The sequence below is a fragment of the Coffea arabica genome, chromosome 2e (genome assembly GCF_036785885.1).
Source record: "Coffea arabica cultivar ET-39 chromosome 2e, Coffea Arabica ET-39 HiFi, whole genome shotgun sequence".
Taxonomy (NCBI): domain Eukaryota; kingdom Viridiplantae; phylum Streptophyta; class Magnoliopsida; order Gentianales; family Rubiaceae; genus Coffea; species Coffea arabica.
Window position 1 is genome coordinate 73,676,062 of NC_092313.1, and position 24,284 is coordinate 73,700,345.

Genomic DNA, 24,284 nt, shown 5'->3' on the forward strand with positions numbered 1-24,284 from the left:
TGATCCGGTAGTGGTTCAATCCCCTCCGGATTATTTCTGGGCCTCCTTAGGTCCGCTCCCTTCCCCTTAGTGTAGGATAGATTAGGTTTATCGTCTCCGAAAAAAAAAATGCTCCGTATTTAAGAAATTTTTTTTTCTTTTTGTTATAAAGATAATATTTTTATAATCTAATTTATCTCATTCTATATAGAGGAAAAGCTAAAGAGACTGTATAAGGGACTAGTAGACAAACAGAATCAATTAGATCAAAAGAGTGTTGTGATACCTTTTTTGAATTTTTTTCACTATAAGTGATGTTTGATTCACTAATCTACCCTACGTTCAAAGAGAAATTTAATCTCTTTTTTGTGGGTACGAGCCAAAGCTCGGTGGTTTCCGGTATTCAAGAATCACACTTCATTCGAAGCCCAGTTTCCGGTGGGGGCCAACTGCTCAGTACTTGCAACTATTATTGATTCACGCTGAATTAATTAATTTAACCATGTACTGGTTTTGATCCTTAGTCAAACTCCAAACTGGAAAGTACCCGTCTATGGACCCATCCTTAAAGAAGCGTCTGACAGCGCGATCCCCACGCAAACGTCACTTTCTTATATAATCTTTGGCTCCCATAATTTAAGCTTTTTTTTTTTTTTTTGAGAAAACTACCAGTAATAATTTAAGCTTTATTCCACAGAAAAAGAAAATGATTGTTCATTTTATTTTTTTTTGTGGAGCAAGCCAAACCAAAAAAAATTTAAAAAATGAACTAAAAGTATTGGAAGATTAGTAGTGCTATTTCGTTTTCCAGATGTCTTTGCAAGTACGAGTACAGACTAAAGTGTTAGAGTCCATAGTTTTATTAAAAGTGTTAATAAGATTTAAGTGACATGTACGATTAAATCCACTCTATTTTGCCCGAAAGTCTTCTGACTGCATTAGCCTGTGATTTTAAATATATTACAGAATTTTACTTAGCATTTGATACTTGGGTACAGCAGTCTTTTGGGTTGTTAGTCACCGCAAAAACTTTAAAATCTCGGTGGGAGTGGGAAGTCAAGGATTCAGTCTTTGTCTCCCATCATATAATTGTCACTTAATTGTGGCTGTCATTTCAAGTGACTTCCTTCGACGGGATTCTCTGTCGGCTTCCTCTCTGACATTTCCCTAAATTAGACTAGAGTAAATTATACAAATGTTATAGTTATAAAATGTATATAACACTTTTACTTTTGTAATAAAATGTATATTTTGGATCCTCTGTTAAAGTGGACACGTTGGTTATATTATTAGATTTAGAGCTGCCATTATCATCAAAAACCTAACTTCAAATCTAAGGAACCTTTAGCTTGACTTTGAGAACAAAATTAACAATCCTAAGGTGGTTAAGCTTAACCTTGACTTGAGATATGTGTCCGAAGTTTAATTAGTCATCTTATCATTAGACTACAGTCCTGTGATCCTATCTAATGTTTAGACTAATAGTCTAATACAAGCGAAGGATCCTGACCAACATTTTAAGCGTCATAGTCCTGACTCCAGTTATAAATACTTGATTCTATTTGCATGAACATACCCTGTTGTCCAGCTTTATTTTATCCTCAAAAAAATGAACAAAACTAGTTTTCATAATATCCAGCTTGTCTTTCTATAGAGCCAAAAGGAAAAACTAAAATACACCTTAAAGGTTTCAAACTAGAATTGGGGTCTCGCTTGTGCTATGGTGATCAGACAAGAAGAATGCCTCAATCTAGTTATAGACAATCAAAGGCTACTTAAAAGTGTACAACTCAAAGCATGTGGTTACCTGTCAAAAGTTACGAAAAACATGAATGTAAAATATTGCCATTCTAACAGAGGGATGTTGTTTCTCTTTCAAACTGCAAAAGTTCCACATCTTGTCATGCTGAATCACACATGTCAAGTAGACTATCTACATCAGGAAGCAAGCAAGGGGATGAATGCAGATTTTATACAGGTGACTATCTAATTGAGAAGAGCTAAAGATTAACCCTTAATCCAAGCCTAAAATTAATGGCCGGTGAGAAACTGAAGTTTAACTTCATGGAATCCAGCAAAAAACCATTGCCTTTTGCCACTGAACAGCACGGACACTCAGAAGATACCATCAGAAGGCTAGAACAAAAGGTTCCAAATATTCAATTCCAGTAGTTCATATGACTAATATTGACCTTGAATGTCGCATTGAGACTTTGGAAGGATAAAGCCAGCTCTTCTCTCTTCAAAAGAATATTCTATGCCTCCATTACCAGGAGGAACACAAGGTGTAGCAGGGGTCATGGCCATGTGCATGGTACTGGATACTGTTGAAGGAGTCAATGGCATTGGAATCGGCATACATTTTGGGGTCTCATTCCCTTCAAAAGCAGGAATCCTCTTATTTGGCGTTACCATGTCAGCTTTGTTGCTGGGAAGTGTATCCACTAATTCTTGGTTTCTATTCTTCTCGTCTTGAAGATTAGCATAGTTGGCATTGGATGAAAATGAAGAATATAGAGGGGAAAGGGGCTTTCTTATCGATCTAAGTTCAGTTTGACGTTGATCTGATCCATAAGAGGAAGGCTTCTTTGATTGGACCCCAGAAATGTGTCTCTTACCTACAGCAATGACAAAAACAAAGAGACATAGCTAGACAGACAGACTCCTGTAAATATTTATTGAAATAGGAGATGGAGAACGTGTCAAAGGTTAACATAAAACTACTTGCTGATTTCACAATAGCTACAAACTAATTTCACAAAACGTCTCATAAGTCTCAAAGAGTGTCAAGGAATACTGGTAATATCAATTGAGATAGGCAAAGGAGTAGTAGTAAATTGGGAACAAGTTTTGAAGAAAGTACCTGAAGATAAGATTGTACCTCCATGAGGCTGAAAGTTTTGCAAAACATGCAGCTTTGAAGTGTTACTCTTGTTAGAAAACTGAGAAGTGTGGACTGCTTTTTCTGGATAAGAATTTTGAAGCATCATTCCCCCAACAGAAAATCTCTTATTACTTGAACCACCACCAGCTGAAGTCCCAAAAATCTTCCTACTACTTTTTGTTGGACTTGGTTTTGATCCAAAAAGTGCTTCCTTCTCTACCATCAACTGTCCTTGGAGCTTCTTCTGGTCCTGGAATAGAGAATATATAAGCTCTATCAACACTAAAGAACCCTTTTCTAGGCACGTAACTCAAAAATGATGCAAAAGCATTGTTTAGCAATAAGAGATTGTATACCCTCTGTCTTTGACGCTCTTGTTCCTTCTCCTCCTTTAAGATGCGATATTGATCAAGCATAGAAAGAAGGCTAACCTGGATAAAAACCAAAAAGAATAAAAGACCGAGAATCACAATTCAACATGACATACTAATGGCAAGAAAAGTGTTAGATATTGAAGCTGATGATAGGTCAAAAGCCTAAATGAGATGGCTAATCAAACTGATCAGCTGGTCTGTATAAATATGATTTGAATTGTGATATAGGTGTTTACCCCGTCATACAAAAATTCAACTCCTCTCTGTTTCTCCCATGCTTTAGCCTTTGACGTCAATGCTTCAATCATTGCTGCTCCAAAACCAACCATATGGATATGGAACATGGAAATATATTAGACAACAGGTAAAGAGTAAATATCACAGTTCCAAGTATCTACAAAGATGTGAATTGGTAACAAAATCTGCTTTACCATAACAGTGTAATAAATTATGCTTTATTTCTGCAGAAAAGATCCCACAAGATCCTAATAGTAATCTTTGCATTCTAGACAGAGCTAATCTCAGGGATACAACTTCAATGTAGATATTAAAATTTGTATTACAAAACACCAAAAAAAAGGTAACGAATTGACATGATTAGACTTCTCAAACACCTAAAGGATCATGATACTGTTGATAATCTTTAGATTTAAAGCTACTCAGAGAAAGGATAGTATACCAGGAATTTTGTTAACCAGACCTCGAGCTTTCTCAGCACGCTTCAGAATAAGATGTGCACCTCTTCCAGCATTATAACGATTATCATCCTGTAAACAAAGGTTTTAGTAAAAGAACCCAGAAGGAAATTTCAATATAAATATAAAGATAATGTCCAACCCTGTTATACTCTTCCAGCCAGCGCTCCTCTTCACAAGCAACAAGCCACTTCTCAACCTTTTCAAGTATTTCTTTCCGACTAAAGGCTTCCTCTTTAATCTTAGAAATCTGAACCTCAATTTGCTCTAGTAGATAAGAAGGATCAATTGCCCCTGAAAGATTGCAATTAATATTACTGAGAGAAAATAATATGATATCCATCAATAGTAATGAGTAAAACTAGTTTAGTAACAACCATAGAAAGAAAATGAGAAGAAACTAAACAAGCATATAGCGGTAGCAGTAAAGGATTTAAATGTAAGGCTGTCTTTTCCTTGGAAGTCAAAGACCCATGAATGTTAAAATCTGTTTTGCACTTCAGAATACGTAAAACATACTCCAAGAATGTTACCAGATTCTATCGTCTCAATGGAAAAATCTATTGAGTTATGATCTTCCACGACCATGTGAGCACCCCTGCATATTTCCTCTAGCTGCAACCTCTTTTTGAAGAGAACCTCCTTAATTTTGCTTGATTTCATCTGTTGCAGCCTTAACACTTCTGCTTCAGCCTGCAAGCAAAAAATGCAATTATGAACCACCTAGAAAGCTTTGTAGTTCAAACCAATGGAACATGCACACTGACAGGAATTCCGACTTTAGAGGAAGTCTGAATACATACATATTCTAGGAAATCCAGGGAGAGAGTGTTAGACTGAGTTATTTCATTTACTGAAGCAGCTATGTTGCATGTGACATTCTGGAACCTTTGTTGTTCCTCAACTGGTGTATCCATCAAACACCAGAGCTCCACCATGGTTGTGGCAAGATCTTGAAGCTGTGAAAACATACACATTCAACAGGAAACGAACAACCATTTTGCACATTGCACATAGGTCAAGACTAAGAATAACAGACCTTTTGCACCCTTTGTATCTTGAGGTCTTTCAGTCTGCTGATTGCGATAGACAATCTCTCAATTGTTTGCACGCTAATGCTTCTTACACTAGAAGAATCATCCAGTGTGGGATGAATTTCGCTGACAGTGAGTTTAAAATCCAAACCAAGAACCAAGCACAGTGAATTGAGTGTATTCAAATGGTCAAGCACCTGCTTCAGACGGTTACTCTGCATATGAGTTGATGGCATTCATTAATAAAGAAATAATCTCGAATGACATAGGTGTCATTGAAATCATTATGCATTGTTAAAGTTGACTAATCCCTCAAAAATATTATTCAATAACTTCAACATCCAAACTATTTTCAGGTTCATGCTTCCAAAATTAAGATTTTCAAACTTGTCCTCTCACTTTCATTCTTATAACACCACATATTAAAGTAAACAAGTAAAGTCAACTTTGATGATAGTACAACAATAATCAAGAAACAAGAAATCAAGTCAGACTACCAAATGCCAAACTATCAAACCTTCTCTTTTTCTAGAGCAAGCAACTGAGTTTTCAGATCTTCTAGTCTTTTCAATGACAGATCACTATCATCAACGATGGTCATGGACAGAGTTTCTTCAGAAGATACTGACAGCTCCTTTGAGATATTATCTATTTGCTCCACAACTTCTATAAAGTGATTCTTTCTTTCCATTTTTCTCTTCCGCATCTGTTCCAGTTCAGAAGTGACAGCCTGAAGTTCCACCTTTAGACTTCCAGAAGTCTATCCAACATGCAGGTTTAAAAAATCAGAATTACCCCTGCTACATGGTGAAATTCTCCTAAACACGAAACAGAGTTTCATTTCCTGGGATCTTACCTGCCTGACATGCATTGGGCGTTCTCCTAGTGCTGCATAGATGAATGCAAGCTCAGAGTCAGAGTCAGCTACTGCTTGTCGCAGCTGAGCTTGGCATTGGCTTGCTTGGTCCACTTTTCTCCTATACGCCTGCAGACACTCTTGTTCGAGTTCAAAAATCATTTTGTCCCTTTCCGTCTCAGGTTCTCCAACTTCGTCCCATATTTTCTGATTCCATAATACAAGGCAAAAAATTCAACTTAAAGGAAAAAAGCAAGATTCATATATTTTAAATGAATGTACGATTAAATGAGAATTTTATAATCGCAGATTAACAGTAAACATGTTCTTCTATGAGCCAAAGAAAGGACATCCTGTTTGCGCATACCTGCAGCTCAGAGAGTAGAGAACCACAAGTTGTTTCCATCTGCAAAGCCTGATCGTGAAAATGGTTATACATGATGCAATGGCAATTGCTATATTAGGGGAAAGGATTGAACAGAAAAGGAAAGGCATGAGAAACAATAAACAGGGGACAAATAAACACATGCAATCCCAAGTATCATGATAATGCTAATTCTCAATGAATTTATCTGTTCATGACAATGCTCTCTGATACCGCCTGGTAGATCCATTCCGAACATTGATTTAGAAGGAAATAGATAATGCACAGTACAAAAATCGACCCACAGGTTCCTTTCAGCCTTCTGGTTACCAATTAAATCAACAATCTTTTCTTCATCAAGTGACGCAAAGCATCAACGTAGCCAGCAATTCCCGAAGTAAAACAGAAAAGAAGAACAAGGCCGAAAGACACATGCGTAGAGTTTACAATACCAACTGAAAAGAACCAGTGAAAAGCATAAAACTTGTTAGTTCTCATTTTCTTACATTCACAAAATTAACGAGGAACTACCTCGAAAACATATGAAATTACCGTCAAATGCAACCCTAAATATCAAGTGCGCTCACGTTCCAGCAGCGAAAGGAATCAAAATCCAAAACCTATAAGCGTTTGTTCTTCTTCCTTTACTCCTAGAAAACAACAAGGTACCAAAAACAAAGTTGTCCTCTTTGTTCTTACACCAATGTCGACGATGACGATGAATCTTCGTTTCCACGATTTCTTAGCATGCAATCAAAGAGAAAAAAAAAAAAACAGAGCACCAGTAATTGAGATTAAAAATGAAATAGGAAAAAACCTGAGAGTGATAACCTTGAAATGATCGACCGAGTAGCGAAGTTGAAGGTTATTGCCGCCGGCGAGATTAATTTTCCGGCGAAGAGTAAAATCTGTACTGGAAAATGAGACAATATCCTGTATGGTACTAGTAGTATTAAAACAGAGTTACTATATCTATCTATCTAAATTATGGAGGATTAGTATGTGATGAATGGAGAATCTGTAACGCATATTAGTAGTACTATTTATGACCTTTTTTCAAAAGCAAAAAAAAAAAATTTTGAAATGAAAGGCGTAATGATGAGTTTATGAGCGTCTACTTTAGAGCGGGGGGAGGGGAGGGGCGGAGCGAGGCGCGAGGGAGGGAAGGAGGGAAGGAGGGAAGGGAGTTTAATAATTTTTTAATTTTTGAGAGAGGGAAAAGAAGGAAAGGAAAAGGCAAAAGGCGTCAACGGGGAAGAAGCGCCGGAGAGCGTTTTTATTTATTTTTTATATAAATATAAATATATATATTTTAGTTTTTGGTGCCTTTGGTTTTCTTTTCTGTTTCAGTGCTCCTTCCTGTTTGGAAGGAGATGGGTCCCAAGTTTTTGAATTTCAAAAAAGATTTTATTCTTCATGACTTGTGTCTCGTCATTTTTAGATATGAGTTTGTTTGGACAAGCCAAATTTGGTTTGTTTAATTTGTTTTCACAAATCCCAATCACCTTTTTATCTCACATACATCACATCACAAAAAGTGCTACAGTAAATATCTCAAATAAATCATCCAAATAAACTCTTATCCAAACAAACTCTATGATTTCTTTCCTCATTTATTTTTTCTTTCCTTTTGATGAACATAAATTACTTTTTTTTCCTTTTTTTTCTTTGGATAAAAAGCACTTTTATTTCTCTTTTCTTTTTTGGGTTCAGTCAACCTCAAACGAGTTCTTGTCAAGCACAAACATGATATTGAAAAATGTCAACCTTAAGCACTTTTTTTTCATAAATACATTTCTCAATCACTTTTTTTTTCTCATATACATCAAATCATCTTTTTTTTTTAACAAAAACTCCAAAAAATTACAATCCAAACAGGCGATTAACTTGATTACAATTCCTCTCAAGCATGTTCATTCCATTGTCTATTTATGCAGTATATTCATGAAGAAATACATTTTCATTCATGAAAGCGTTCCAAACCTAAATGTTGTTCCTTTTTTAAAAAAAAAAAAAAATTTCTTGTAGAACCATTATTCCATGTTTTCTCCTATATGTGTGTTGAAGAAGGGAGGTAAATTTATTTGTTTTTGGAATCCCCAAAATACATTGGTAATTGTCTTAATGAGCCTATCGGGAGCTTTGACGTTCTATTTTGCATAGAATGCACCTTCTCGACAAGCCTGTAAATAAGCGCTACTGAAAGAATTACGTGAACTTTAACACGTTCAGAGTCGTCGGAGGAGAGCGTAATCTTCGTCGGTCATATTGACACTAAACAACAAAGACAGGTAATGCGATTACCTAAACACCCGTGCTTCCGGGATCAATCTCAACTGATAAACCTAGAAAAAGCAAATGATAGGGTAAGCACGTAATCTCCTTTCACAATCTGCTGCCGCCTATTGTTCAAAGATTAATCATGCTGACAAAACAGCTTAGCAGAACTAACAACAGTTAAGCAGGAAGAAAGGTGTGCATCCTGCACTTTCCAGTTCCATTCACCAGCCAAATCAAATTCTTATTAACATTTCCTTGCTGGATGATGTGGATGCACCCTATGATGGGCAGAGCAATTACTCGACATTAGCAACATTCAAGCATCAAAATGCGGAAGAACTGCCGTAGGCCATGGCTGCTAGTAATAATATAGCCCAGATGGGACAGTGCAGCCTTCAGGTCCTTTTTATTCTTTTTTTTTTTCACAGGGCCTACTATTTTTATCACAGCTCCAATTGCCAATCCCATCTTTACATATCAAGAGTTATACGCAGACAAGAACAAGGCATCCTTTGAAATTGATGGAGGAGATGATCAAAAAGCAGCCAGTTGCAGCCTGCAATTAGTAGACTTGACAGCGGAGAGCCCCACCTTTTACTGTTTCACTACCACAAGTATCCTGCTCCAAGAATATCAAAACTACACCAGTGAAAGTTAATATGTCTTGATACAGGAAACAATGACTCAGATACGCATAACCATCACATGCTCATGTGCAAGATGCTATGCGTGGAGGTAAAAATGCTCATGAGAACCTATAAAAGAGGCATTGTCAGAACACACTGACAATGGTTTCCTTTGTCTTCATATATCAGAAGATTGATGCATCTGCAACTTAATATCGGTTGTACTTCACCCAAAAAATGAAAGGCAGCTGTATGGAAAATTTGAATAAAATCAAATAGAAAGTTTAAAATATTGCAATAGTTTAGCTCAACCTGGGAAAAAAGAACAAAAGATAGATTTAAAACCAATAATCATTAGTCAAAGACAAACCCAATGAGTTTGAACTATATTTCAGAAAATGCGACAATACATAGGCCCAGTTCAGTGTCAGTGTAGCAGCATGGCAAGAAGCATGCAAACGAAGTGCATAATCTTAAATGGCCACAGTTCACCCATTTGAACCAAATGCTGAGATCAGAAATCTAGAACACTACCAACAACCAGGTCCGATATGTGCAAAGTGGATATACAGGGTTTTTCAATTTTTCCCATGGAGAGGTGTGCATTTAGGGTTCACAAAATATAGGTACTGTGAGCTTAAAAATAAATCCTGAATTTTTCCCCAATAAAATATTAAAAATCACAGACCCACAGTCACCATCTTCGTCATTTGGATTCCTGCATGTGTTTTGGAGTATGAAAGCTACACACAGTTATAGGAATTCAGACTTTAATGCATCACCAGCATCTTGTAGCCAACAAAAAAAGAGGGGGAGAGAGAGAGAGAGAGAGAAGTGAATAAACAGGAATTTTTTCAACAAAAGCAGCTTTCTCCTGGGACCCGCCTTACCTTCGGTACTCCGTATAGGTAATACTTGATCCCCGAAAAGGGTCAAGGGATAGGCTTGATGCCAGATCTGCTCTTAGAGCTGACTCAGCAGTTGAAGAAGGTTGTAGTTTTACTAGCTGTTCTCTCTTTCCCGTGCTCTCTAAGCGCTTTAATCTGTGATAATTGACTAAAGTGTGTCAGGTGCTATCTACGGACAAAGCACCTAACTTCTTTCAGCTGTTGCATGGTATTTTCCAGTCAAAGCATTCCCTCAAGTACAAATGCCACAGTGAAACTTCAGAAACATGACCTGGCAACAAACTGTAGAGTCTCCAAACTGGACATTGTCACTGCACGTTAACAACCACGATATAGAGCCAAGTGAAATAAGTTAATAAAAGCCTCAAAACATGGTGGAACAGCAAGGAGACTAAACACAGATAAGCAGAGACAAGTGAAAGCAACTAAGAATAAATATTTGCAATTTCAGAAACCAAAAGGAGAAAAGAGAACCAGTTGAACATACTAATATAACACAGAATAAACGAGCCAAAATTTAAGATAAAAAATGAAACACAAACATTTCTGAAGGGACCAAAAACCAGATCCAAACCTTTGCTTAAGCAGCGTATAAAGAAAAGGAAAAGAATAGACGGTGGCATATAAAGGAACACGTTGTACCTTACAACTTTAAAAAAAAAAAAAAAAAAAAAAAGTGACACAACCTCAGTAACAATCTCCGAGTAAACCAAGCAACAGAAAAGGTCAAAACATGCAACACTGCACTAAACTATGCAACTTAATTGACATCTACAAAAACAAAAGAAAACATACAACAATGAATGACATAATGAGAAGTATAAGCCTGGTAGTCTGGTATAATGAATTCTTCCCCTAAAACGTCATAATGGCATTTCAAGGGAGAAAGTTTAGGAAGACACTCACCATAAAATTTGACCATGTGCAACTAAATATACTTAATATTTGATCTAATAATCATAAAAATCATTAGGGTGATGATCAACATCACGTCAAAGCTGAAGAAAAAGTCACCGAATGATTTGATTGGCTCTTACCCATTGCTTGCATTTTGCTGATAGGCAACTGATGGATTTCTTGCCATTCTTGTCCATTTTATACCCATTCTGCATAGCAACCTCATGTTGCAGTCCTCACAACACATCGTGGTGTCTAATATTGACCAGAACAGGAAATCTGTTTGTGACCTGCTTCCAGAACATGGAGCCGTTCCCATATGATGTAACAAGCCCGAAAGACAGAATTTTTAGCTGTCAAACAACTGATCTAACAAGGCCAATGAAAGAATTTTCCATTTAGTTTCTTTAGACTTCACTAGTCATAAGCAGATGCACGTGCTACAAGGTTTAGGCACCACTAGAAGTAGTGATCAACAGCATCCTAAATAATCAGATACACATCATGCACCAGAAATCATACTTGCAGCATTTGATAATCACTTAGTGAGCCAGAACATCCCAGAGCCCGCATCTTCACAAAACTTTCTAGACAAGACCTTCTATAGTGCATTCTTGATCCTTGTGTTGCACAGACTTGATCTGAACACCTTCGCCAGAATTAAGGTTACAAGTATGCTTGCTCAAGAAAAAATAGACATGGGGTCAACACAAAGAAAGTAACGCAATGGTATTAAGGACATTTTGTTTACCAGGAGGAGGAAAACCAACAAAGGACTTCTTTTTTTGGATACATCTTAATAATTTAGCAAAGAAGTAAAAATGTGCTAGTAAAGCACTTGCAACACAAATAGGACTGATCCCCAATCCATACTGCAGAAAGCCATCAAAAGCATAAGAAATTCTGATTCTCAAAACAATGGGTAGGCTTAACATTTGCAGTTGTGACAACAGCATAATAATACATTTTTTATGAGCCAGTCTAGCATTAATGCTATGAGCAGGCTGAGATACTAAAGTTACACAATCTGCAGCATTGATCATTTCCCAAGATGCCTCATGAGTATATGGTGCAGCACATAGTGTGACCCTGAATTTGTTTTGAATTCTCTCACATTATAGTGTTTAAATGCTTACTGTAGTTGCATACGCACAAAGGTCAAACAGATCCAAGTACATTTCTGTTTATGGAATATTCAAATAAATGTGCCATGGTGTAGCAGGATAAATGAAGAACAAGGAATACATAGGTTTTTCGATGAGCAGTTAACAGGAAGAACATCCGCTCTAACAATTCCGTCACTGTCCACCAAAACAACCGGATATGTTTCAAAAAGTAGGCATACCACGTACAAAAAGTTCCCGCCGTTCTTTATCTCTAAATATGCGGTGTCCTAACCATCCAATTGTTCACCGTCATCCATCGAGCCTGCCCTGAATAATCCCCCTTTTTCCGGATCTATCTGGTGTCCGCCACTCTTTATCGCTAAATATCGGGTGTCCTAACCTCTTCCTCATAATCTATGGGTAGATTACACTAACCTCTCACTTAATGCATAAATGTATAATCCTTCACATTAGTTTATAAAGTTACCATTAAAACTCCACCATTACTATTTTGTATTGCACAATAAACAAGTTTACCACTCTGTCCCTCAAACATGATATTCATTTCCAAATTTTAAACTTGACTTATCAAGAAAGCATGAATTGAGCTGCTGATACATTGCTTTTTCTTTGCAAGTGGACAAGGTGAAATAATTTAGATGAGTGTAAATATGAAAACCATGACAAATGAAAGAAAAATTATGAAACAAAGGCAAAATGGTCGGCTTTAGGACTCTATAAGTAACAATCATAGAAACACAACAATAACTATTAGTCATCTGTGCTTTGATTGTATTCTGGCATCCCCACCAAAACCCTAAACCACCTCATAATTCAGTCCTTAGCAAAAAGGTAAAATGACTTCCATAAGTATTAGTGTATCAGCAATTTAGGTGCTGATATACCATGTCTTACTAAGCAACATAATAACATTATCTGTAAGAGAAACATATAAAGTACCATTCGCAACAGAAATAATAAACAACAATTACTGGTAACAGAAGGACCAATGTGCCACATGTACCTACTAGTTTGTGCATGCATGTACACGTGTATCAAAGAACAATAACGCCATTGGAAAGCACCGAAAGAAAAAAAAAACCATCAGCAATGAACCCATGAAGTCCTCAAACACTTAAAAGACACCATAACAAGAGAAGTATAAGAGAAACTGAGTTTTAGATTTGAAATCTCCGCAAAAGAACTTAAAGCCAAGTTAAGAACAGTCATTAAAGGTATGTGCAAAGAAGCCTAATGGCTATACTTTACAGAATTACATGAAGCACAGACCCAGAAGGCTGTGAGAAGCTTCAATCTTCAGTCTACACAACTATACAACCCACTTCCAAGGATGAGAGATGGATGAATGGCACCCGAAAACTCAAATAAGTTGGAGTAAGTTTCACCAGATGAATAAATTCTACACAATCCCCCCAGGCCTGAATTCTCCATCGCCACAATCTGCACCAGAGTCCAAGCCACAAGGGGAGTCAAACCACTTCGGATTTTCAGGATAGAAGTTGTCTACCTGTAAAGCAAGACCTACATCCGGATCTATAGTCTCATCATGCCTTAAGGGCTTAGTCAGCTTGGAATCCCCACAGTCAAGGATACTCTTCTCGTCAAACTCACCTGGATTCAACCATTTTTCCGCTTTACAAGTTTCACTGAGCAGATCCTTCTCAGTCCTACAGTCAGTCCTCATTGGATCCCAAGGAACAACATCACCAAGGGTTCTTCCAAAGCTGTCCTCATCATCATCAAGTAGATCCACATCCTTGCCATCCCCATAGAGCCTCTGGTGGTGATGTTCAGTCCACTCGGCCAAATCGTTCTCTCCCACCAGCACACCATCTGAATCATGTTTGTCTGAAAGCAAATCCAGTGATTTAGGGCCATAGTCCCCAACATTTCTAAGCTTGTGCACAATATCAAACAAATCACGAGATACAGAAGACAATAATTCAGCTGGTAATTTCCCAATTTTTGCCTCAAGCAACCCAACCTCGTTTCTTAATTCCTGCACCTGCTGAAAAACAGCTTGCTGCAGATCACCATCATCCTTGCCCAAAAAAACAAAAGTCTCATTCTCTGCTTCCTCACCCATCCCGTACACTGCATCCTGATCCATCATAACTCCCCCTTTATGCCCCACAACACGATGCATAATCCTCGCGTTCCCATCAAGTGGGCCAGGCTCGTGTCCAGAATGCTTTGCATACAACTTAAATACAGCTGTTCCCTCTTCCTCATAAACAAATGTCTTATCCTTCTCATTGTAATTTGAAATTGGCACGATGGCCCTTATCCGAAACCCACATCCACAGCGCTTAGACGCATACGGCTCTCGCTTCAAGATCCTGGATTTCTTTGAAGATGCTGGCTCACCAGCCCTATGACATGCGTAATCTTTCACCTCTGCCATAAATGGCTTATACCTTATATATTTCTGTCTTATACACAACACAACTTTATGTTTAGCAGCTAACTGTTGCAGCCGAGCGGGTACTTCCTTAGCTGGTACCTCAAATGACTCTGTATACTCAAATCTACGCCTTTTATTACGCGGTGCGCACCCTGATGACTCATCCGAGCAGATGGGGCATGCAGAAACACACGTCCTAATATAACTCTCAGGAATTCCATAAAACTTAGCACCTACAGTCCAGGTTTGTTTAATTCGGTCTACAGTTTCCTTTAACCCTAGGTGTTTAAAATCCGCATCGCAGTGAAAGTTCATAACAATGTCCTGCCACTGATCAACATGGGAAACGAATTGATTCGAATTATTCTTGAAGCAGAGAAATTCATTACCGTTGGTAGGATTGACATGAATATTGAGCTTGTCCTGAATCCTCTTCCACGCAGTGAGGTACGCCGTGTCCTCATTCCGGTCCTTCCAGACCGACCGCCAGCTGGAAAGCACAGGAACTGGCGTAGCGGCGCGGATCTCCTCGGGCGTAGCTGGGCGGCCTTCGCGGAGGCATTGCAGCATCAAAGCATGAGACTCCTTGTTGAAAGTGTAGAATTGGGAGGAAATATGAGGCTCGGGGCTAATGTACGTCGGCGGCGGGGTATGATGATCACGACTATGGTTATGGTTATGATGATTCACCTTTCCGACGCCGTTGGTATTGCTGCCACTAGGGTTATTAGGGTTAGGGTTTGGAGAAAGGGGCGGAGGTGGAGTGGGTAAATTAGGGTTAAGGGAAGGTTGAATTTGGGGAATTTCGGCGTCGGATGAGTTCTGGCTGATGTCATCCTCGTCGTCCTCGCGGAAGAGACCCATTTCAAAGTGAAAAGCTTCATCGTCGGGTTGTTCGCCGTCGAATACCGATACCGACGGCTGAGATTGGCCATGATGATGGTGGTGATGATCTACTATAATATGATGCGGGGGCCCCAAGTGACTGTGGTGGTGGTGATGATTGAAGATTTCATCTTCCACTTTGCTTGGATTCATGTCAGGACAGCAAATCGTCAGCAGCAGAAGCAGAAGCAGAAGCAGAAAGTAGAAGAATCAGCAGCAGCAGCAGAAGTAGGATGAGGAGAAATTTTTACACTTTACTGTGTGAGTGCGCGTTTTTCTTTTTTCTTTTTTTTTTTAATTTCGAATTTTTTGGCAAGCGATTTTCGGACAGGAGGAAGTTCAAACTTCCAGCTCAACTCGATTTGAGAATTCTTTTTTACTTTTCTCTAATTTTTAGTTGGAATTACTTACAGTAACTTTTTTATGTCCGGGGGACAGGGGATTGACCTGACAAGAAGCAATTTCACGAGGGAAAGTGGAGAGGCGCAACCGTGCAAGTGTTTTGACTCATGTCCTACACGCACTCTTGTCTTGTATTGCAATTTTGGATAGGAGATTATTTTGAAAAAAAAAAAATTAGTGTAATATTTTTTTAATATAATATACGTGAAATAAAAAATAATTAAAAAATATATATATTTATGCTACAGATAGGTAAATTTGTACAAGTAATTTGCTATCCAAACACACTTATGTCCCATGGCATTAAATTTGAAATTTTTTATTTTATGATTTTTTTTCTTTTTACTAAGTATTAATGTGAAATTAAGTGTCAAGTCATTAGAAGATTTTTCCTAAATTTGATTTACTAATAAATCTCTTCAAAAAAAAAAATTCTAACCAAAACTTCTCTACTAGTTTTCTGTTCCTGTGAGAGGAGCCTTCTCTCTAATTTCTTTTAATTTATGTGAATAAGGTTTTTCATAAGATTTTTTAGTGACAGATGTTTCTCTTCTAGGGCTGCTTGGTGTGAGCTTTCTTTCCTATATTTTTGTAGTGAGAGTTTTCTTCTATTTTAAAGATTTCTAGTGAGAGTTTTAGATAGTTTTTTTCATTATTCTTTTATTAGATCTAAATTTTTTTAGATTTTAATTATTAGATTTTGAAGTTTTTTGATCTATTCAATAGATCTCATCATAATATCTGGATTTCAAGTAGTTAATATGTAGATCTATCGATTAAAAACATGCAGAGATGTTCGTGAGGTCACAGTTATTTTATCTTATTTTTTTAAAATTTTTTTTGGAACTTTGCAGTATAACTTTTATATGAATGTATAGTATCTATTTTTCAAATCTATTTTTTACATCTGTGTATGTTTGATGATATAAACTCTATCATTAGTATAGATTTTAATGACATTGTGATGTTTTATTAAAAAAAAGTTCTATGTCAAATAATTAATTAAACCATATCTTTAATGCTACACAATCCATTGGATTGATTGCAATGAGCTTTAGGGGATGCTAAAAACCTTCAAATTGACATGATACATCACAATATTAAATGTGAATCGATTAAATTGATTGGTTTGAATATAAAGAGAATGAAGGATTTTATTTTATAAAATATCATAATTTCATTAAAATCTGCACTAATGCAGAAATTACATTATCAAACATACACAGATATCAAAGAACAAATCTGAAGAAATGATACTCTAGATATGAAGAACAATAAAAATTACATTATAAATCTTCAAATTTAAAAAATGAGATAAAGATAACTCTACGAACATGTGTGCGTGCTTTCAATCATTAGATCTGCTGATTAAATACTTTAAGTCCAAATATTATGATAAGATCTGTCGAATAGATATAAGAAATTTCAGATCTGATAATCAAAATTTAATAAAACTCAGATCTAATAAAAGAAAATTGAAAAAATTATCAAAAACTATCACTAGGAATTCCTAGGAGAGAATAAAACTCTCATTAAAAAAATTTAAGAGAGAAGAAAACTCTCACTAGACAACACTAAGAGAGAAGAAATTTTTGCTAGAAAATTTTAGAAAAGATTTTATTCATACAGATAAAAAAAAACTATATTGAGGGCTCCTTCCATGGAAAAGTATCAAAAAAAAATCTAATCTTTCTCTCATGGGAGAGTTGAAGGGAGTTTTAATTAGAGAATTTTTTTCTAGAGAGAAGGACGAGAGGAGAAGAGATAACAGTGGGAAGATAACCTATAGAGCTAATTAGAATAGATTATAGTTGTTGTTGGTGCAATGGGAGAAGGAAGGATTTTAAATGAATGGAATCAAGATAAATTCATTTCAAATCCACACTAATCTAAGTACCTTGTTTGGATGACAAGGAGAATTTCTTATTGACAAAGAGATTGGAAAAAAAAGTGAAGAACATGAGAAGTTTAGGGGTTAAATGATGAATACTCTATTTTTCTTATTCTTGTCTAACGTATGCTGCTTCTGTTCGGATTTCCAGCACAGTAGTTCTCGTTCTAGTCGATGATACCCAGCCACTCTTTTGCACATTCTCACATTAAAACTCTTAAACACCACGCTTGCAGAATCCTTATATCACTCTCTTTAATACCAAAAAAAAAAATTTTTTTTTTGTTTAACAATCTTTACCTTGTGTTAGTGATTTCCCTCCCAAGTGAAAGGGTACACAAAGAAATCTTGCTTACGTCTCTGAAACTCGTTTTAACTGATAAGATCATTAATCAAATGACTATAAGATCTCTATTTCTTGAGACGTGAGAAGAGGAAAAGTTTTGAAATTACATCTAATTTGGGAGCATTTTAAATTCCATAGTTATAACTCAACAAATCATTCCAACTAATTGAGGATGAGATACAATGGCAGAGAAATCTCAACTACTCAACCTCAGAAGAGTAGGAATGATGGAGAATAGTATTCGACAGATTTTGTCTAATGATGGCGTATTGATGATTTAGAGAATACAAAGAGAAAGGAGGCATGGTCACGATGAAAAAATTAACTAGAACAAAAACTGCCTTTCTTTCCTTCTGACCCTTGTTCTTTATACAGCAGAAATTCTGCCATTGCCTATATGAGATATTCACTGTTTTTTTTTTTTGGGTATGAGTTATGACATATTCACTTTTATTTACTTATATTTATTTTGTTGCTGCCACCGTTTCAATCATGCGAAAATGATGATGTCGTAGTTGGAGCTTCCAATAGTTTTTTTTTTTTTTCTGGGATCAAGGAATTGAAGATTTGTTTTATTCCATGGTAAAGCGGGCTCTCTTCTTCCTCAAATCTATTGGTAGAGAAGAAGAACATAAATTACATTCCTGATATAATGACCGTGAAAGAAGGATAACTTGAAAACTGATGTAAGTTAATTATGATCTTATCGTACCGGAAATTATTTGTTTCATTGATGTCTTATTAATTACATATGCTACAATATTGCAGATACACAAATTCGCAATAATGATGAAGTATCTTAGATTGGATTGGTTCACAGCGAGATTGGCGGTGATCCAATGAGTCTTTGACCTGAAAAGAAAAGAACTGAACTTTCTTCTCCGATGTGACTCCGACGTCCAAGTTAAAAGGGGAAGAGGAAGGAAAGAATATGAAACAAAGCATCGGGCATGTTCTTTGTAGGAGAGAGGACGATCTACCCTTTCTCTCTCAATTGGATCAATGTATTTGTATTTGCTTGCTCCATTGTAGGTTCGGGGGATGCGCCGTTGCTACGGTGCCACGTGCAACCTAATATCTCGAGATTTCGAACGAGGCGTCACTGAAATTAATCTCCATCATTTAGTTGCGTCGAGTGACTCATGTTTTCACTTTTAATCAATTGACATCTGGTGGATGCGTGTCAGCTTATCGCGTGGGTGATTGACACTTGTCCTCCTTCAATATATTATTTCATTCTATACATTTTTTTTTGGAAGCAAATGTCATAAATGTTGAAGTCATAACTGTTTGAAAAATAATTGCACTCTAATGCTGCACAAAGTCTCTTACATATTGAAGTGACAAGTGAATTAGTACATTAGCCGAGAGAGACAATTTAGCCACAAAGAGAGGAGGGTGGGGGAGATAAAATTAGAAATCCATGCATTGTTTGCCGTTTTGGGAGTATGTACAAACAACAAATTGACATAATTCTTGAACCATTATAGCATTAATAGAAAATTTGGTCCAGCAAAACTTGATGGGAAGGGAATTCCCTTTCATTTTTGCTGTCCGAAAGAATTCAAAACTGGACGAGGCTGATGTTGATATTTGCAGTTTCAAAAACAGTTTTTTTAAGGTTCAGAAATGCCTTCCGGTTACATTTAAATTACATACAAGAACTGCTTGAAACTTAACCCCAAAACAACAAAAACGTTGGAAGTCTAATAGAATTTCAAGGGGAAGTACAAGGCTTGAATTTGACTTCAGGCAAGTATCTAGAAACAAAACCCTGAGCTAATGCATGGAGGTCGTCTCCACCTCCCAAGTCCTGATCATTTACTGGGTTGGAAAAGCCCTCCATATCCATGGAAGTTTGCTCCGATGGCAATGGATGTTCAAGATTGTGGATTGAAGATGCATTGGCAGTACAAGATTGGAAATTGCCCGGCGAGGGACCCTGAGCTGGTGGAGGCAGCATCGAAGGTAGCCGCTGCAGTGTGGAAAGTCGGGCTTGAGCACAAGCCAACTCCGCCTGCAGATTCACAACCTATACATAACATGCAACAATGCAGATCCAAATTACCAGCTTTCCCAAGCTTATGATACAAACATGTAATTTGATGAACTTTGCTTAGGTAGAAAGAACCACATGCAACAACAACTTTTTTTTTTTTTTGGATCATAACGGCAACTTGTATATATAAAGACGGTCATTGCATCAACAGTTGTACTGAACAAATGCCCAAAAAAGCTAAAAATAATTAATAAGTAAAAGAAATGATTAATAATTAATAAGATGCTTGATGTGACTACGAATTTGATATGTCATATCAGACACTAAAAATAATTTTTTGGCCCACTTTTTGAAGAATAATCAAGGGCTTGAGTTGAATTTGGCATATAAAAGGTCAATCATCATACTAATTAATATCTAGTCGATGAGAATTGTACAGCAATTAGATTTTTTTTCCCTTTTTTTTTTATTTAAGTATAAGTGTATATATGTTGATCAATTTGTGATGTTTGTCTTCAAAGAAGTATGAAAATTTTCAAGTACACACTTCATATATCTTCCAAACAATAAACTCTCAAAACTATAGATGAACCATATATTTCCACCCTAGACATAGTGCTTCATCTATGATCTAATCAATTGGTGGAGGAGCCTTGGCATATTACAACAAGACTGGATATGAAATGTCCCAACTCTCAACCCTCTAGTATCAGCATGGAGGGTAATTAATCCTGTCAAATAAGTGAAACTTTTTTCTTGTTTTCTCAATGAGTCCATCCTAGCTAGGCTAGGCTCCTGTGGTGTATCGTGGAGTCAACTATAAGTGGTATTGCCATCTTACCTAATTAAAGCCACGAGCAGTCCTAATTTCATCTGCAAATCCGGACACCACTGAATATTATATATAGTAGTGTATTCAACCATTCTAGAAAAGGAATACAGGCTTGCAACTTTCTCTTCTCTAGATATAAATTCGTCAAGATGCTACTATAGGACAGGATGCAAGAAAGTTACCTATTCTGCAAGTAGTATAATTTGCTTCGGACTAGAAATGTCTTGGAAATCACCATGCTCAATTGTTGGATGTCAATCAAAGACGACATTATGCATTAGTTAGCCAATAATGTATGGTTTGTAGTACATATTTTACTTGAAGTTAAAGATAACAACTCGAAAGAGAGCAGGAAAGTCAAAACATCCGACAATTGTATATTTCTCGAGCTGCAAATTGCAGTTTAGTTTGGCCACTCCGGCAAGCAAGAGAAATGGAACTCACAAATCCACAGGTATCCCTATCACTAGTCGACCATCCCCACTCCCCCTTGGGGACCCCAATAAAATACTCCCATCTTTTTCTAGAGTCCTCTCAATGAATTGAAGTTGCAGTTCAAACTAGTTAACGTGACTTTGATTGAACATGAGAAGAATTATTATAAGAAAGAAAGACAGAAAGAGGAAATGAGCTCAATACCCTGGTTAAGTAGATTATCACAAATGGAGAAAATTAAAGTAACATGACAACTAACAAGAGGAAGCTTTCTTAATGAAACAAATCATGTTTAACTACTAAACATAAACGAGTATGAAATTCTCAACAATCAGATCCATAGTAACATCACCCATGATTAAAATCTTAAGCATTTCCAGTGTTCTTCGATTTCACAATCCCAAAGTCAAACAGCTATGAACTTAGTGGCTTCATCATGGCTAAAAATAGAAAATCTACAAGAAAACTACTGACCACATTCACCATCGAATCATAGTTCCCATAAAACTAGTTTATATACTTAAAGGAAGAAAAAAGCGAAGAAAAGAAGAAAGAAACAGGACTCCTCCATATATGGCAGATATGGAGGTAGATAATTAGATAAGAAAATTAAGTTCTAAGTGAGATGGATAAGGAATATATACCTGCTGTTGAAGAGTAAATAAGTGGCCAACACAGCCATAGACAGGGTCTCTAATCCTAGCCAAAGCCTCATAACAAAGTGTAACCACGGCATCCAGACGCTTATGAGCCGGAACTCTCAGCAGCATCTTGGAAGCGTTGCTAGCTCCGAACACTTTGTGGACTGCAGCAAAGTTAGCTGTACCTTGTTCCGGGTCAAAATAGGGTGCAAATATGCATCCCTTTAAGCATTTTCGCCTGAGAAACTTGCAGGCACCACAAGGACCACTTCCATTATGCCCGGTACCACTCATCTTTCTTTCTCTCTAGTCCCGCCTGATACAACTAATTTTCTTTCTTCTGTGGGGTCTTCAAAGTTGCACAAGGGGGAAAGAACAAAAGATTTGGAGAGAGGGAAGAAGAGCTTTGCATCAAAAGAAAAGAGGGTTTTCTGTCTCTGTTTGAGGCTGATAATAGTTTCCTAGAAAAAAAAATTATTGTGAAGCTTTTGGTGCTGGGTCAGTTCACGGACCCAGACCTTTTTATAATGCGTATCTAACTAAATAATGAAAATTAATTTATCTCCACGTAGAGTAATTATCAACAAGGGTATTCTTAGATTTTAACGAAATTTTTTTATTTGCTAATTATGTGATACACGTGACTAATGAGTTATTATGCGTAACCGACGATGAAATGCCCGCTGTCACGCTTTATTTCAGGTCACAAGTTCGAGTCATCAATTACTTTAATGATTACGCGTAACTGATGTACCGTCTAAAAAAATTAAAATTAAGAGATTTTCAGAGTTTTAAATTTTAATTGCTTATATATATATATATATGTCTATATATTTCTATTTTAGAAAACAAATATTGAGTATATAATAAATTTTAATCATGGAAACCATAATATACTATATAGCTTCATCTATTGTTTAACACTACAATTACTTAGGTAAATTTCACTTTAGACTCTTAAAATATAAATGTGCTTTTTCAATTTTAGACACTTGAGTTCCTAATTATTAAAGTATGACATGTGTCATGGTTCATCAGTACAATCATCGATGGAGTTGTCAAAAATAATGGACTAATTGGCAAGTGATGTTGAAAGCATGACAAAATATTCCTTCTGTTTTGATAATTTCATCAATGATTATAATGAAATGATATGGATATCATACTTTTGAAGGTAAAGTATCGAATATTAAAGTTTAAGAATCAAAATGAAAGTGCAAATGAAATTTATGCTGATGACTCTGTACCTTAATTACTTACTCCTTATGTCGACAAATGGAACATAGGATGAAGGGAAGGAACGTTATGCGTCACACCTCACTCTCCTCAAGGTTCAAGGTCAAAAGCGAAACAAAATTTTATTTTCAAGGATGTGCAGCTTTGATCCCAAATAGAGCTCAAAATTTACTGCTCCAATTTTATAGATCATGCCTTATTTGGATTGTCATTTTTTTTTCAAAAAATTTTTAATGTTTTTTATGAATTCATTTATCAATCACTTTTTAAATCTCGTATGTATTAAATCAATACAGTACATTTTTCTACAAAAACTTCATAAAATAGCAATATAAACGGGCTGTCTTGTCCATGATTCAAATTGAGAGTTAGTTTTCTATTATTGGCCTTGTTTGTAAGTAGAGCTGTTAAATGAACCGAGGTGTTCGGTAACTCGGTTCGTTTCGACTCGTTCGTGTTCGTGAAAGGCTCGTTCGAAATCTTAAACGAATCGAGTTCGAACGAACTTTTTTGTTCGATTAATAATCGAGCGAACACGAGCATGTTCGCGAGTTTTAACGAACGTTCACGAACATGGACATAATTATCATTTGACAAATTTTAGGGTTAATTTTATGGCTGGACTTTTATATTTGGAGGACAAATTATTTTGTTTTATTTGTTGTTTTTATTTTAATGTTAGTTATATATTAATGAATAATAGAATTTAGTCACTTAGTGTTTTAATTATTTTTTAGAATGATTAATGATTTGCATGACATATTTAAGGTTTAAAATAATTTGGATTCGAGCATTTCAAGCATGTTCGCGAACGGCTCGTTTATGTTAAACGAACCGAATACGAACACAGGTTTGGAGTTCGAAAATTAACGAACGAACACGAATGTTGTTCGAATCGCTTAACGAACAAAGCTCAAACATGAAATACTCGGTTCGATTCGACTCGTTTACAACTCTATTTATAAGCAAGTTTTTGGTTAAATTTATCTGCTACAAGTTTTTTAACAATTTTATCTATAGTAACCTCAAAAAATTTCTCAAAATTTTTAAATTATACATTTCAAAATATTAAAAAATTACACACTTTTAAAAAAAATTTACAACTGTTACAGTAAATTATATTAAAATTTTAAATAAATACTCAAAAAACTCACTTGCCAAGTGGACCGTTATCTTATCAAAAAAACAA

At 36.3% G+C, this 24,284-nt stretch overlaps 3 protein-coding genes across 7 annotated transcripts; all 3 read right to left on the minus strand.

Moving 5' to 3' along the window:
• Positions 1–1,796: 1,796 nt before the first annotated feature.
• On the minus strand, positions 1,797–7,432 carry LOC113727931 (65-kDa microtubule-associated protein 3). 4 transcript variants are annotated; one of them, XM_027252342.2, is made up of 13 exons: positions 7,018–7,432; positions 6,190–6,237; positions 5,823–6,029; positions 5,484–5,726; positions 4,972–5,181; positions 4,736–4,891; positions 4,466–4,625; positions 4,075–4,226; positions 3,917–4,004; positions 3,474–3,547; positions 3,220–3,294; positions 2,843–3,113; positions 1,797–2,597 (listed from the first exon to the last, which is right to left on the minus strand). In XM_027252342.2, the coding sequence occupies exons 2-13, from the start codon at positions 6,226–6,228 to the stop codon at positions 2,161–2,163; spliced, it is 2,112 nt and encodes a 703-aa protein (XP_027108143.1). In that variant the 5' UTR covers positions 6,229–6,237; positions 7,018–7,432; the 3' UTR covers positions 1,797–2,160. The 4 variants fall into 4 exon arrangements, with proteins under 4 accessions (XP_027108143.1, XP_027108142.1, XP_071937159.1 ...); XM_027252341.2 differs by having other exon boundaries at positions 7,004–7,431; XM_072081058.1 differs by lacking the exon at positions 7,018–7,432 and adding an exon at positions 6,739–6,968 and having other exon boundaries at positions 6,190–6,641.
• Positions 7,433–13,165: 5,733 nt separating this feature from the next.
• LOC140003775 (uncharacterized) lies at positions 13,166–15,820 on the minus strand. Its single transcript, XM_072081059.1, has one exon. The coding sequence runs from the start codon at positions 15,464–15,466 to the stop codon at positions 13,424–13,426; it is 2,043 nt and encodes a 680-aa protein (XP_071937160.1). The 5' UTR covers positions 15,467–15,820; the 3' UTR covers positions 13,166–13,423.
• A 3,718-nt stretch (positions 15,821–19,538) lies between these two features.
• LOC113727933 (LOB domain-containing protein 19) lies at positions 19,539–22,408 on the minus strand. 2 transcript variants are annotated; one of them, XM_027252350.2, is made up of 2 exons: positions 21,863–22,408; positions 19,539–19,969 (listed from the first exon to the last, which is right to left on the minus strand). In XM_027252350.2, exons 1-2 carry the CDS (start codon positions 22,151–22,153, stop codon positions 19,670–19,672), a joined length of 591 nt encoding a protein of 196 aa, XP_027108151.2. In that variant the 5' UTR covers positions 22,154–22,408; the 3' UTR covers positions 19,539–19,669. The 2 variants fall into 2 exon arrangements, with proteins under 2 accessions (XP_027108151.2, XP_027108150.2); XM_027252349.2 differs by having other exon boundaries at positions 19,539–19,984; positions 21,863–22,404.
• Positions 22,409–24,284: the final 1,876 nt, after the last annotated feature.

Excerpts from the sequence above, each read along its gene's own strand:
- LOC113727931 (XM_072081058.1), bottom strand. The coding sequence starts at position 6,261 with ATGTATAACCATTTTCACGATCAGGCTTTGCAGATGGAAACAACTTGT. Across the intron at positions 6,030-6,189 it reads CTCTACTCTCTGAGCTGCAG|AAAATATGGGACGAAGTTGG; the intron begins GTATGCGCAAAC and ends TTATGGAATCAG. Across the intron at positions 4,005-4,074 it reads GGCTGGAAGAGTATAACAGG|GATGATAATCGTTATAATGC; the intron begins GTTGGACATTAT and ends CTTTGTTTACAG.
- LOC140003775 (XM_072081059.1), bottom strand. The coding sequence starts at position 15,466 with ATGAATCCAAGCAAAGTGGAAGATGAAATCTTCAATCATCACCACCAC.
- LOC113727933 (XM_027252349.2), bottom strand. The coding sequence starts at position 22,153 with ATGAGTGGTACCGGGCATAATGGAAGTGGTCCTTGTGGTGCCTGCAAG. Across the intron at positions 19,985-21,862 it reads TATTTACTCTTCAACAGCAG|GTTGTGAATCTGCAGGCGGA; the intron begins GTATATATTCCT and ends TGTTATGTATAG.